Source organism: Sinocyclocheilus rhinocerous, unplaced genomic scaffold (genome assembly GCF_001515625.1).
Source record: "Sinocyclocheilus rhinocerous isolate Xijiao unplaced genomic scaffold, SAMN03320098_v1.1 scaffold1716, whole genome shotgun sequence".
In the NCBI taxonomy this organism is placed as follows: Eukaryota; Metazoa; Chordata; class Actinopteri; order Cypriniformes; family Cyprinidae; genus Sinocyclocheilus; species Sinocyclocheilus rhinocerous.
In genome coordinates this window covers 1,162-16,224 of record NW_015657977.1, presented here as the reverse complement: position 1 = coordinate 16,224, position 15,063 = coordinate 1,162, and the positions used below count along the sequence as shown (strand labels likewise).

The 15,063-nt window shown below is 40.3% G+C and overlaps 2 protein-coding genes across 2 annotated transcripts in view; both read right to left on the bottom strand.

Annotated features, from left to right (window-relative positions):
- Window positions 1-10,759, bottom strand: part of LOC107721965 (LIM domain-containing protein 2-like) — an 18,785-nt gene extending 8,026 nt beyond the window's left edge. Inside the window, exon 1 of the mRNA XM_016530194.1 lies at window positions 10,470-10,759. Within this exon, the coding sequence (XP_016385680.1) occupies window positions 10,470-10,472 (3 nt within the window). The 5' untranslated portion in view covers window positions 10,473-10,759. The remainder of the gene's footprint in view (window positions 1-10,469) is intronic.
- Window positions 10,760-11,708: 949 nt separating this feature from the next.
- LOC107721958 (zona pellucida sperm-binding protein 3-like) lies at window positions 11,709-14,356 on the bottom strand. The gene is made up of 9 exons (XM_016530185.1): window positions 14,346-14,356; window positions 14,087-14,234; window positions 13,881-14,002; window positions 13,695-13,798; window positions 13,451-13,628; window positions 13,249-13,366; window positions 13,093-13,178; window positions 12,936-13,024; window positions 11,709-12,185 (listed from the first exon to the last, which is right to left on the bottom strand). Exons 1-9 carry the CDS (start codon window positions 14,354-14,356, stop codon window positions 12,121-12,123), a joined length of 921 nt encoding a protein of 306 aa, XP_016385671.1. The 3' UTR covers window positions 11,709-12,120.
- Window positions 14,357-15,063: the final 707 nt, after the last annotated feature.

Below are 15,063 nucleotides of genomic sequence, written 5' to 3'. Positions count from 1 at the left end.
AAATCGCATCATATGACCCCTTTAAAACAGAGCTGTTGTAATGATTATTATCATTATTATTGTCTTACTTTTTACAGTAAACTGTAACAGTAAAGTTACAATACTAACATTTATGAATGTTGATGAGTTCTTGCTTTTTCTCAACTTTTATTTTGGCGGAAACGCGCAGGAAGACCTCAATGCTTATTTTTGTTGATAACAGATTTATAAATGAGTCTCATTACGAATACGACTGTATCAGCGCAGATTTTCCTTGTGCTTTGGTCTTTGAACCCTGGTTAACAAACAGATCTGCTGTGAGTTCGTGCAGTGCTGTTAGAATACATGCAATGCGCGCGTATATTAGAAAACATAATGTTCTGCAGTTTATTTACTAATTGTTTAAGGCCATTTCGCGATTTCAATCATCATACAGTAACCAGCAACAATCACCCCTTCCTCTTCTCATTGAAGACATGCGATGCAGTCCTAAACAGTCTCTCGCAGTCGGTGCTTGTAATGATTTTTGCGTCTTTCTCCGACAGTTTAAATGCTTCCACACTGCTGACGTGTGTGCTGCATAATAAAGAGTGCGCGCCTCTCACTCTGCGCTGGTTGCTATTTGATCGCGTCATATCATTGTTCGGTACAATTTATTCGGTCTTTTCGCTTATTTGGCCGAACACCGAAATAGCTTTTTTTTTGCCATTTTCGGCCGAATAATTTCGGTTGCCGAACATTCGGTGCATCCCTATTAAACAGCCCAAACTCAAAACAAAATTAACATGAAGACAGAGTTATATGCGAACCAATATATATTTGAGCTTTTGTGATTTTAGTTCAAGAATATTTTCTTTCATATTTCTATTATTTAAGGGGATTTTACTAAATATTATCAATGCTAATAAGCAAAAGTTTTGGTCAGTGCACTTTGGCGAATTCTCTCAGAAACAACAAAGTGCAGATGTACATGCGATGTAAATAAGAGACTAATTCATAATACACTGCAGACAACAGCACTGATTATGCATTTGATGTGTAAATGAGGTTGTTTGGTTTAGGACTGATTGAATGATTAGGGTTACTGTTATTTGTTTGTATGCTTACATTATTTTTGTTTGTATATTGATATTGTGATATTATTGATATATTGTTTAGTTTGTTTGACAGTGGATTGTGTGTATGAGTGAGCTGGTATTGATGTGTTGGTTATGTGTATAGTATAACTTTAAGGCGGACGTTTTGTTTTTAGGAATTAGTGTGAATGGTAACATGTATTTTAGAGTATGTAAGTATTATGTATTGATTAATTCTTTATATTTTTAGGGTGATAATTTTACCATCAGTCCAGGGACTGCAGATGTAAAATAGCCTTCTGGCTAATTCTGGCACATTGTGCATTTATGTATTGTTGATGTGCATTGTCAAATAAACCTGAAATAAATAAATAAAATAAATAGATTGTAACTTATAGCTGTATAATTTGTTCGTTGTTTGAATAATCGAGGACATTCGGCGCTATAATTAAACTTAAAATGTCTTTTTATTAAACGTGATCAGGTTAAATACAAATTCAGTCTCATTGAAATATTTTTGTCATAATATGGTAGCCTACTTGCCTAAAATTTTATTATGTGCTTAGTTACATTAGGCTACAGTGGTTTGAGCGCGTTTGACCAGATACTAGAGCACAATTAAAGAGCTGTGCTTATGTGATTGCCGGGGACCATCTTGAGAAGCGAGAAAATGGCTCATAAAGGACGAGGACTTGAATGGTTTTGTATTCGGATGGAATGTAAAATTACGGTAATATTGCGTGAACATTTCACATGAAATTCTGCGAGTGTGAGGGGGAGAAGTAGGGACGCGCGCTGCAAGGCGCGCAAGTAAAATACAACTGCACTAGGCTATATTTTTGGTCAGTTTAATAAATAATTAATCACAAAACTATCAAAAAAATGAAGTATCTTGGGGATGATCGAGGGGCACAAGGAAAATGTCAGCCCCGGCCCTGCGTGGGGGGTGCTGCAGCACCCTCAGCACCCCTAGTTCCCACGGCCATGCCAACATGCAGTGACATGCCTAATAGATGACAGTTAACATTAGGTGTAAATGATAGGGATGCTCCGATCAGGATTTTTGCAGCCGATACCGAGTACCGATTTCTTGTCATGGTGATCGGTCGATACCGATTCTGATGCTTCAAGCTTTATATAGACAGTTTAATCAGGCGCACACGCCTGGCCCGAAATTAACTTCCGGTCTGTGCTTGTTTATCAGTCTGGCTATGGCACCGGCTACAAATGCAGTTAAAGTTAAGGTGATGAGTAGACTGAAGTGGGGCTCAGGTGGTTGGGCTGTGGGATGTGTTTACCATACATTTATTTATTTGTGGCGCTCGCCACAATATAAAAACTGACCGGTTTTCCAAAAGGCTTCGCTGAATAAACATGAGCACATACTGCACGTTTAAAAATCAAAACGAGGTGAAAATTTGAAAATTTTCGATGTCATTTTCATTTCATCTTGCATGTTATATGCCTGATAAAGTAGCGTTTGTGAGCTCAGCGCTGCTGTGTGTACAGCTGTTACTGGGGAAACCTCTGTTTCTCCTGCTTTAAAGCACCTCCAGCTGGCAGAGAATGACTTTGCATTTTCCGTTTCGGGTAATAAAAAAATGCATTCTGATTATTTGCGGGTGGGTCGAAGTAGGGACAGTAGGAAGTAGGTTTTATCCAGGGTGGATAAAATAAATCATAAATGATGCAAATATTAACTACATTTTTTAAAATACATTTTATTTTCATGAGGCAGACGATTTCGTGTGTGTGTATGTGTGTGTGTGGGCGCCTGATCGGGAAGTTGCAGTGACAGAAACCGTGACATTCCAGATAAAGTTTGAAAGGAGTAAAGCCTTTGTTAATGCTATTGAGTAGGCTAATATGGCCAAAGAAGATATTTTGTTTTATAAATAAATGTTCATTTAAAAGCAGCCCATGATCAGCGTATTATGTTACCGTTACCCCTTACGGCTCCGACGAGGTTTTGTTCCGTCCTCCATGCTGTGCCAACTCACAAAAGACTATTTTAACAAAGCAGCGCGGAGAGCCGCTTCAGAAACGTGCCGCGGCTGGCCGGTATAAACACAAGCACTGACTAGAGCAGCTGCGATCAGCTCAGGTTCCTGTGGAGCCGTAACACGCCGCAGACAACGCGTTGACGTCATCAAATTGTGATCGGTTCGTGAGATCGGCCAAGTGTAGCGATTAACGATCGAGTCATAAATGTGATTATCGGCCAATACCGATCTCCGGCCGATCGATCGAGCATCCCTAGTAAAAAACAAAAAAAATAACCACATTGCATGCTGCTTCTGCGTCAGACTGATGCTGGCTGGACAGGATTTACCGCGAGTTTTCAAAATCCCGATAATCAAATACGGTTTTGATGATAATTAAATTTTAAACGATAATACTAACCGTCAGGGCATTTTATCGTGATTTACCGTGAAACCGGTAATCGTTCCATCCCTATAAATGACAATCTAATTTGGGCGACCACTTGTGGATGGATCCTCTGGAATACTAAGTAAAAACAGGGCAACCTAAACATGGAGTGAATGGTTTGGCTGACGTCCTTTTTGCCATAATTTGCCAAGATAACAATTCCTAAAGAACAAGAGAAATTAGTCATATTTAGAAGACAAAACTCTTTTGTCAAAATTCCTGGCAACACCGATAAGACATTCGAGCAACCCTGAGGGAGTCTGGCTGGCCTCCATGAATGAGAAGCAATGTTTTAAAAGATGCTGGAAGGCCCATTTTTGCAAAAGTCAAGCTATGATTGATCTCCTTGTACTAGAAAAACAAAATGAGCCTTCAGGCACCAAAACACATACATTAATTAATTAATTAATTAATTAATTAATTAGAGTTAGTCTTCCTCCACTAGTGCCTATCAATAAGTAATTTTCCAAAAGATTCGGTCATGTTGTGCATTTCTCCACTGCAATGCTGTAATGTGGGGTTGTGGTGTTTTGGGTTGTGTTTCTTGTTCATGTTTTCATGTCTTTTATTTTGTAGTTGGTCCCTGTTTGGGTCATGCTTCCGTTGCCCTCTTGTATTCTTGTCACTGGTTCTCTTGTTCATTGTGTCATGTTCTGATTGGTTGTCTTAGTCATGTGTCTTGTTTCCCATTGGTTTGTTCTTGTCATGTGACCCTCTTGTTTGCTATAAGTAGCCATCATGTTGCCTTTGTCTCTCGTCGTGTATTGATGTTGTAACCTGCTGTTGGTGAGTCTAGTCTGTTTATGCCTCGTCAAGTCTGTTCTAGTCAAGTCAAGTCTCGGATTATGTTTTGATTTCACCTGTAAATAAACTGCACTTGGGTTCTTCACTACACTTGCCTTCAGTGGACTGATTCGTTACAGAATACACGACCACCACAATGAACCCAGCAGTTTCACGCCTCCTCTGCCTTCGTCAAGGTAGCAGGCCTATTGAGGATTTTGTTCAGGACTTTTTTGGACTCGGGCCGTTCATGAACTCACTGTCTGTCCTGCCATGGCCAAGGAGGCCATTCAAGAACTCTCTGCTTGTTCTATCACAATCAAGTGGTCTGTCCATGTATCTGCTCCGCCATGGCTTCCTGCTCTGCCGTCATCACCCGGCCGTCCTGCTCTGCCTGCACCACCATGGCCGCCCGCTCTGCCTGCTCCGCCATGGCCCCCCGCTCTGCCTGCTCCGCCATGGCCCCCCACTCTGCCTGCTCCGCCATGGCTCCCTGCTCTGCCTTTTCCGCTTCATGGGCCTGGCCCTCCGTCCCTCCCCCAGTTCCGCCTCCACTCCACCACCCTCCTGGACTTGTTGGGTTTTGGTTGTGTTTGTTTGGGCGTCTGGAGCCGCCCTTAGAGGGGGGGATATGTAATGTGGGGTTGTGGTGTTTTGGGTTGTGTTTCTTCATGTTTTCATGTCTTTTATTTTGTAGTTTGTGTCATGCTTCCCTTGCCCTCTTGTATTCTTGCCATTGGTTCTCTTGTTCATTGTGTCATGTTCTGATTGGTTGTCTTAGTCATGTATCTTGTTTCCCATTGGTTTGTTCTTTTCATGTGACCCTCTTGTTTGCAATAAGTAGCCATCATGTTGCCTTTGTCTCTCGTCGTGTATTGATGTTGTAACCCGCTGTTGGTGAGTCTAGTCTGTTTATGCCTTGTCAAGTCTGTTCTATTCAAGTCTGTTCATGTCAAGTCTCGGATTATGTTTGGATTTCACCTGTAAATAAACTGCACTTGGGTTCTTCACTACACTTGCCTTCAGTGGACTGATTCGTTACAAATGCATTACTTTCAGTTTAGGTAGATAACTCACATGAGATACAAAGCAAATACTCAAAGCCTTTGCCTGCCAATTACTCTTGAATCTATAGATGTATGACATGTTGCATTTGTTTTAAATGAAGCAACCCTCTACATTGCGAGTAAATCACTCGCATATGCGACTAAATCTTCACTCTGGGCGACTAAATGATGTCTAATATTAGCCAATTGCTAATAAATTCTCAGATTTTACTCGCCAGTGTGAGTTGGACGCTAAGTATAAGTTTAGCTCAGATATATTTTCACTCGCCGAACACTCTCTGACTGAGCGCATCAGTTTCACTCTCCGTCAAGCGATCTGGGCTGTTTTTCAGTTCATCTGAATGGAAGTGCAACGCACCTGTATTTAACATACTGTAAACTCTATGAAGGCGCACGACTCGCCGTCGCTTTGTTTATATATATATATATCTCAGTCCGGCGAATAAACAAAAAAAATTTATTAGCCAATGGCGATTCAATTGCCAAGGTGTTCGTAGAGGGTTGTGAAGGCTTCAGTTTGGCTTAGTCAAATTTCTACCTCATGTTTTGTACCATCGTTAGGCCTATTTCCTGGGCTTTAACTGCTTCTACAACCACTGTAGTTCTCATTTTCATAAGTCAGAGCTGACTGAACACTTGCTGAGAGCAGAAAAACCCTGTGTCGGAGTGTGAAAGTAGTTGCATTAGGGTACAGAAAACGCCAATGAGTTGAGCTGCAGACAGAAACGGATGCTGGAGTCTACACACGGATGTGAATCTTTAAATGTTTTGAGGCAGAAAAAAAAATCTGAAAACGCCTGTACAGTATGTTTTAAAGAGAAGGCTTGTGGTTAGGGCTGAAGAGAAACAGTCTAATGTTTAATTTGACACCACAGTACACCTTTGACCAAGAGAAAGTGCACGGTGTACAATTTCACCGGTTAAAGCTGAAGTGGCGCCACTAGAACACAACTGCAAAAATAATGATTGTTTTCAAACACGCCTCCCACCTCATTTTCCGTTGACTTAGTTTATGTTTGCTACACTTCACAAAACACTTTCAGAAAATGAGCAGAAAAACACTGGAACTTTACTTAAAACGGTACTGCTAAGACACATCCCTTTTTTGAAGCCTTTCAAACATGTTCAGACAGAGTTCGAAACTTGATCTAGGCACTTTGTGATACTAAACAAAACACAGCCATCAGCATCTACAGCAATCAGAATTGCCAAGAGACATTGCTCTGTTCAATGAAATTTGACAAACATGGAGGGGTGGCAAACCTCTCGTCTTTTGTCCTTTCACAGGACATTTCACACACTCATTTTCAGAATAGGAAAGCCATTTTACCAAAGGAAAAAAAAATGTGTTACAGAAGAGCCCTAGAAGTGTCTAACGTGTCTCATGTTGCGTCAAACTCAATGCCAGTAAGGGCTTGACAGGCCAAACATATAGCGATAACGGACACTAAAATACCTGCATTAACATAATAAAAAATACATTTTACAAATTTCACAAATACATACATGAACCAATATTGAAGTCATAGACGTATTGCTGGGACACCACAGATAACCACTACATCGACTACAGCTAGTCACTCAGTGGAAAGTTTTATTTAGGCCTATGGAGCAAGCCTAATTTCTTCTCTTTCTCCATATAAGGAGACATTTTTTGCGAGGAAAAAAAGGGTTCCATTATCACTCTGCAGAGGCTGTCCCAGAGTCCTTGTTGGCATAATTTCATTAGTATGGAGATCTAAGAATAGTCAAGAGACTAATGGCCCTTTTCCACTGCATGGTACGGTTCAGTACGGTTCACTTTTGGGGGTTTTTCCACTGGGTACAGTACCTGGTACTTTTTTTTAGTACCAACTCGGTTGAGGTTCCAAGTGAACCATACAGTTACCAAAACGTGACGTGTAAACTCTGCTGATCACTGATTGGCCGGAGAGAATCGTCACTACCTGCGTCACTGAACTTGCGACACAAACACAACAGAACCGCTAGATTTAAATCAGCACAGCCAGCGAAGGATCGAACACAACTGTTTTGAACAAGCGCACCTTTTTTTAACAACCAAAAAATGCCAAAAAAATGACTGTTTCGTGGTCTGTTGAGGAAGTACAGTTGTTCCTCTCCTTGATAGCAGAGGAGCGGATCCTGCGAGAGCTTGATGGGGCGACACGGAATGAAAAAGTTTTTCTGGAGTTGCGGCAGTAGAGGCGGCGCAACTATAACGACATGTGAATAATCCCGCCCACTCTAAAGCAGTACTAATCTGTAGTGGAAACGCAAACCGAGCAGAGTCGTACCACGCTGTGGAAAAGCGTCATAAGAGTAGACCATGGACTAGAACCTCAGTGTGTGACATTCAGCTCAAACATGAACAATTACTGATGCACAGCATGCAAAAACACTGTACAAAAGAAAACACTGCATTTGATGGTAGACTTGAATGGATAGACACACCTAGATGCCCATGATTAAATCATCTGATATTTTTATGAATGAGATTTTTTGGGGGAAAAAAATTCCACTATGGATATTTTCTTGCGGCCTCTCACAAAAATATTTTAATGTTCTTGCAAGTTACAACGTTTTGAAACACCTGGAATAGCATGCCTCCACGTTTGTTTCTGACAACTAGACAGTTGACGCCGCAGGCTGTCATCTCCACATGAATGATCTGCAATCTTCAGGGCTTAGTTTCATCCAAAAACCCTGAGGGCCTCTGCAGTCTACTCTTAACTCAAGCAAGAGATTGACACCTCTAATTAAAGAAGGCATCATTAAAAAGCAACACTCCGAAAGAGATCACATTTAAGTTTATTTGTCTCATTTTCTTAAAGGGGTCATATGATGCTTTTTTAAAGATCATTATTTTGTGTATTTGGTGTAACAGAATATGTTGACATGCTTTAATGTTCAAAAAACACATTATTTTTCAAATACTGTACATTATTGTAGGTCCTCTATGCCCCGCCTCTCTCAAACGCTTCGTTTTCTACAAAGTCCCTCCTTCCGACAAGCACAGTCTGCTCTGATTGGCCAGCTGACCCAGGGCATTGTGATTGGCCGAACACCACAAGCACGCGTCGGAAATGTAACCCTTACCATAATCGCAGCTTCAATCTTTCAAAGAAAATATCAAGACAGTTAATAATGTTGTTAGTTTTACCATCAGTTCAAGCCCGAAAGGGCAACAGAGTCGCGTGACAGACACAGAGATGATGCAGTACACAAGCCGCGGTTAAGACAACTGACGTGCTATGATTTCTGACAGGCAGTTCACTCGTAGATATGTGGGGTGTGTTAGAACGAGCCGTTTTAGGGGGGCTTAACTTTGATAAAGAATATCTCTTTGGTTTTGAGACTTTAGTCTTTGCTACTTCAGGGATCTTATCTATGCACAATCAGCTTGTAACACTCCAAAGAGAAAGGAAAACTTGAAATCGCATCATATGACCCCTTTAAGCATTCGCAATCTCTCAAGCACATCATTTGCTGAAACAGGCATTTTCCTTGTGCTGCTGAATGCCCAATGGAGCCAATTTAACTGAGAACGTACATATGTTTGATTAGACAGTCCACTGCCAGATGGTGATCCCTAACCACAAAACCAAGTGCCACTATCACTAATGACAGCAACCAACAGTCCAAAAGAAATGGAAGCTGTAAAGATACACATATTTAAGCTTTATTGGTTCATTATCATTATCCAACAGTTAGTTGGTTCCTCAAATTTGATTCAGTAGTGATATTTACTGTTAAACTGGGACGTTTCACTCTAGTCTGGAGTATGCAGAATGGAAGTGGGGCGAGTTTTTCAAAGTGGAAGTCAAAGCATCCACATTTTCTCTCACAAATGAGCTTTTTGCATTTTTTTTTTCTCAGTGTGTGGGAAGTGAGAAAATCCCTGTCACTAAAGTCCACACATACGCTATTCCAAACCAGGAACATGGAAACCTTACTTGTACTTTTAGAACTATGAGAACAAATGTACAAATTAACTGTCATTATTCAGGCTATTAGAACTTGCATTCATGTAGTAATAATGAAGACCACCACGACTGTGATTTCCAGCAGTTTCAGGTCTACAACAGAATCACTGTTATACTGATATTAAGTACAACAGCATGAATGCAAGTGTGACATTGCTTGTATTACCAAAATGATAATCATCTAAAACTGGTCAACATACATTTGTTCCCATTATTATTGTGAGCATATATGTTTTCGGCCAGCTGATGCTGGGCAGGAGTTAAACAAACATGTTACCATGACAACATTAGGTTGAGATTCACTGGTGTACATCAAAAACATTTACATACATTTCCACATAAAATCTGTGCTTAGTACTAGTCACTGCTTTCCATGATAGAATGACAAAAGAAAGGATGTTCGTCTATGAAAGTAGGCTACAGTTTAGGGTAAATTTGGGTTGAGTAATTAATGTCAACATCTCAATTAATAATGTCACACAAAGAAACAAACAGAATGTGAAACCTGAATACACTACAAATCACTTTGAATGAGCGTGTCTGCCAAATGAAGAAATGTAGAAGCGAACAGAGAGGAGAAAAGATGCATTAGAGACAGACAGGCTGGGCTACGCAATTTTATGTAATCAAGCATCATATAACAGCAAAAATGCACGGTAACAATGCGAGGAAGTACAATAAATCTCTGGTTACAAAATCATACAAACCCCGAGTAAGTTTACGACCGACTCGAAAGAACCGGTCCATCTTACCGTGAACTAAACTGGGTCGACAAAAAACAGGTGTCAATACCTAAAGGCTTTGTTTTCGGACGTTCGTGCCTTTTCGGTCTTAATTCATCTGGAAACACGCATCTTCAAGAAGACACATGACAGCTTTGGACCCGGAGACCTAACGTTAGCCTCCCACAACACAGGTCTGATTAGTATTCATCTTCTGTATCCAATCTCAACGCTCCCATAAATACATCTCTAGAATAAGCAAATAATCTGAATTGATGGATTACTGCATTAGCAGTAAATTTCAGCCCAGTATCCCACAGTTAGCTCTTGATAGCTCTCTAGCTAGCGGACTCTACACCTCACCACAATAGACGGCGAGGGGGTCGTTGGGTTCACTGGCTGCAGCTGAATCAAAGCGGAGAAACTCACCATCTAGGTCTCCTTATCAGTCTGCTGAAGAGAAAAGGGGTGAGAGATCTGCTGCCCGGTCCGGTCCACTCACTGTGCGCCAGTCGGTTGAAATCTCATTCGATTCCTCCGCTGGTCTAAACTATTGACTTCTCCGATTGAGCTAAATGAAATGTACCAGCACACGCTGAGATCATTCGAGCCGTCTAGAGAGCTTGACGTGCTTTCCCCCACCTCACGCTTTTTAACGGACGTTTTTTTATTTTTTTTATTCAGCAGGATGTCGCACGCGATTGGACGCAGCTCCTCGCGCTCTCCTCCCACCTCAGAATTTCCGTTTATTTTCGGATGAGACTTTTGCGAGAAATAGCCGGATTTCGCCTTTTTCTTTCCCGTAGTCTTTATCCAATCGTTAGTGACTAATATATGAGGTAAGTAAAAGGCAATTAAACATTTTTGGCCATCGTAATGTAAAAAATGATTTAGCTTTGACTGACAGTCTGTACAACTTGATATTGAAGGATTAGTAATTCACACCGTCATGTCTTTCCAGACCTCTATGGATTTCTTTTCTTTGCAGCATTTAAGGAAAATTTGCAGAATCGTGCATAATCTTGTTATTTTTTTTTATTTTTTTTTTTCATACAGTGACAGTTCAAGGGCTGTCAACCTTCAAAAATGACAGGAAACGCCATTAAAGCCTTGTTAATCAGGCCGTGCAACTCATGTGCAACATTCAAAGTCTTCTGAAGTCATAGAAGAACATGAAACACTAAAAATACTAGTAGATTTAGATCATGTCATACTAATTTGTTACTAAAAAATTTTAAAATTAAAGAGCAAACTAACAAATCTTTGGTATAAGGAGAGTGATGGGAACATGAAGACCTCATTGGTGGTGACTTATTGGAAACAGATGTTCAGGAGTCACCTTTCATGGCAAAGGGAGGTGGTACTGACAATTTTAGTGTAACATTCAGTGAAGTAATACAATAGGGAAAAAACTAAGCATCCACCACCTGGTGGGAAGATACCAGCATTGCAGCTGGGAAATATGCATATATAAATAATGAAAGATTACAGCTTTTTGTTTTGGTTCTTAATATGGCTCAAAACCACCTTTGTTTGGCCTGCACAACATTAGCATGTGTCTGTATGTAATCCTCTATAGATTGTTAAACAGATGAGTTGGGCCAATTCAGTGTGTAAATAAGATTGACTGTAGCTGCAATTTTGTTTTGGAAAAATTTGGCACATCAGGCTTAAAGTTGTTCAGATCTGGGCTGGAAAGTTAGTGACTGGACCTCATTGAGGCTTAATTTAAATGCCTCTGATCTAGAGGAGTCTACACCAGGGGTCTCCAACCCTGCTCCCAGAGAGATATTTCATCTTGCAGGTTCCAGCTCCAACCCCAATGAAACACCAGAAGCAGCTAACCAGGGCTTATAGGCAGGTTTGTTGAACCGTAGTCTGCAGGATGGTAGCTCTCCAGGAGCAGGGTTGGAGATCCCTGCACTACACTATGGGGGTTAAAGACTGCTCACATCACATGCTTCTGAGCACCTAAAAGCAACTCAAGTCATTAGCCCTGAAACTTGCCCACCACAGACTAAAGTTGCAGATAAACTCACAGTATGATAAATAGGATTTATTTTGCCATTGTGCAGTGAAATTACACTGGACCAAAACTGTCCTTGACTCTGATGGGTCCAACAAATGCTTGGTTCCATCGCAGATCTGCAGAAAAGAAATGGTGAAAACACTACAAAAGTATTGTAATGACTTTGATTACTTAATTTTAACTGTAGGGAATTAATTATTATTAATTCATTCAGGTTTATTTCTAGCTCAGGTTTTGAAAGAACTCGATCTGAGAATTCGAGGTCCACCTGATCAAAACTGATTCTGAATTTAAATGGTTTACACTCTATCAGCTACTCGGCCAGCGAGAAGTTAATGTCAGTGTATATTACCAATTGAATATGTATTTTATGTTCTCCCTGGCCATGGGTTAACACAATTATGATAATTTGTCAGCTCTTAAGAGAGAGGTAACGTTGATCTTGGCAAAGTTTTAACCTTGAAATTATATGACACCAGACAATTGATTATTTATAAATGAAACGTGAATTTTATTGGCTATCCTAGATTACATAAAACTAACTAAAACACGCACACACATGTACAGTTTCCTAGACTGCAAGTTGACTGAGTTTCATAGTTCTACCTCGTTTTCACGAGTGATGTAAATTCACCTTAAGAATTTACAGAGCAGAGAATTGTGGTGGCCTGGCAAATCATTAGCTCCGTGTTTTCTTTGTAAAGATAAGCAGAGCGAGACAGGAACTCATTGGAGAAAGTTGCCGCCTGGCTGGCCATGGTTCAGCTTTTTACGACTCTCATATAATGGTGTGAAGTTCGGGAAATGCCTTACAGTATGCAACCATACAGTCTACACATTCCCCCTTGAAAAATTTAATCACGTGCCTTCAAGAAGCGGATCACTTCCACTCCTAATGCCACAGGTTGCGTCACAGCAGCCACACACCTGATCATCCTCATCGGCAGACACCCACCTGTCAAATAAACCAAGCATTAGATACTCACACTGTTATTGGGGTACTTCAATTCAGTGGCAACATACCGATTAGCAGAGAAGGAGCAAGCTTTCTGCTCAACATTAGTAGGGGTGGATGCTGCAGCCACCTTGAGAACACAAGTGATATAGACCTACAAAAGAGAAAGTTTACTTGTATACTCCATCCAAATATGCACCCAAACAGCTAATCCACATACATACAAATCCACTAATCTCTTTTTGGAATTTGAATGCCTCCATCTGAAACTGAAGCTTGTCAAATTGTGTCCGGGGCATGAATCGAGATCTGGAGCCTGTGAGCTTGGCATCAACTAGGCACCTAGAATGTGTGTGGAGGGAAATAAAAACCGTCAGACCTTACAGGACACCACAAGTGAACAGTACTTGAAGGACCTTGTCTTACCCATTGTTCTCAATAAATGAGTATCTGGGGATAGCACTTGTATCAGGGACTGAAGTAGCCACACAGCGGTCCACAAAAACACAAAGAGGAACATGGTTATTTGGCCTCACTGAAGCTTCAATATTAATGAAATCTCCCAAATAGTACTGGTTAGCAGGTCGCTCAAATCTCCAGTCATCTGCAAAGAAAGAAATTTATCCCAGGTTCACAAGCACTGGCATACAAACACGTACATTATACCAACCAGTCATGAGCCTGAGGGAGAAGACCAAAAATTCTTCTGCAACTAGAGTAGTGGCATATGGGATCCAAGTGGGCATTAAAGCATCGCTACTCACATTATGCGCTCTATAAAAGAGACAGGCAGTCACTTTTTACAGTGCATATAATATTAGCACATCCAGTAACCCTGAATGAATTCAGCGATTACCTTGGATAATGACACTCAATACCAACTACTGCACCACTGTTTCTGACAATAGGACCACCATATGAAGCCTGTTTTGGGGTGTAGATGATGGAGAACGTATAGACAAGCTCATTTTCAGTCACCTAAATAGAAAAAGATTACAAGAACATTAATTGCAGTGTAAAAAAAAAAAATATATATATATATATATATATCTCAAACCGTACCAATGCTTTTGTCTGAACACCCAAAAGATCTTGAGAAGGCTTTCCAATGTCACTCCTGGCTGGTGTCTGGACAGGAAACGGAGCAGAAAATCTTTGGCGTGCAAATACAGGATTACTGGGGTCAAATCTCTGGGGAACCTGAGGGATCCTGTTTTCAAACCGTTTAGGAACTGAGGACTGATTAGGTGTTGATCTTCTTTGCCATTGTGCTTCAGACAAGCAAAATGCAAGAATAAACACCAATCCAAAACAAATGTACCTCAACCCCATATTCAAAAACCTTCAGATCCTTAAAGCTGATCCTTGATCGTTTCCTTTATGTATAGTAGTTAGATAAGCTTGGTTCCACCTCTCTAGCATCAAGCATAATCGTTGCCTGGACTTGTTAACTTACTTACACATCATATCACAGGTGAAAATCATTGAGTCATCATCAATTAAAGGAAAATGTGAGTGTTTTGTGTTCTTAAATGACATTTATAAACAACTTTGATTAATATAATCTTAGCGATTAAGTCAAAACTTTAGACTCAACTTGCCTAAAGAAATGTTACAAACTAATTCATTATTGTGCACTTTAATTCACATTATGAACACTTAATATAATATACTGAACAACATACTAAAATACAAAAAATGTCATTCTTCAAGCCATGTTATTCTCCCCACAGAAGTAAATAAATAAGTTTCAAACTTTTAAAAAGCAAATGATTGTGTCAATACAATTTTGCAGTGTGTTTCTAATTTTAATGAATCATTCATATTGCATTCAGAAAAAGAATTCAGTCACTGGATGCAATGATCATATAAGGATTCAAAGCGTTTATTGTCATATGCCCAGTGAGGCCAGTGAGGAAACAAGTTTCCCTGAGCAATGAAATTCTTACTTTGCTGTCCACAATGAATGCCAAGACAATGCAAAACTATACACACACATACACAAACTATACACACATACATACATACATACAATGTAA

Excerpts from the sequence above, each read along its gene's own strand:
- LOC107721958 (XM_016530185.1), bottom strand. Across the intron at positions 13,367-13,450 it reads TCATTTATTGAGAACAATGG|GTGCCTAGTTGATGCCAAGC; the intron begins GTAAGACAAGGT and ends CACACATTCTAG. Across the intron at positions 13,179-13,248 it reads AAAAAGAGATTAGTGGATTT|GTCTATATCACTTGTGTTCT; the intron begins GTATGTATGTGG and ends TCTCTTTTGTAG.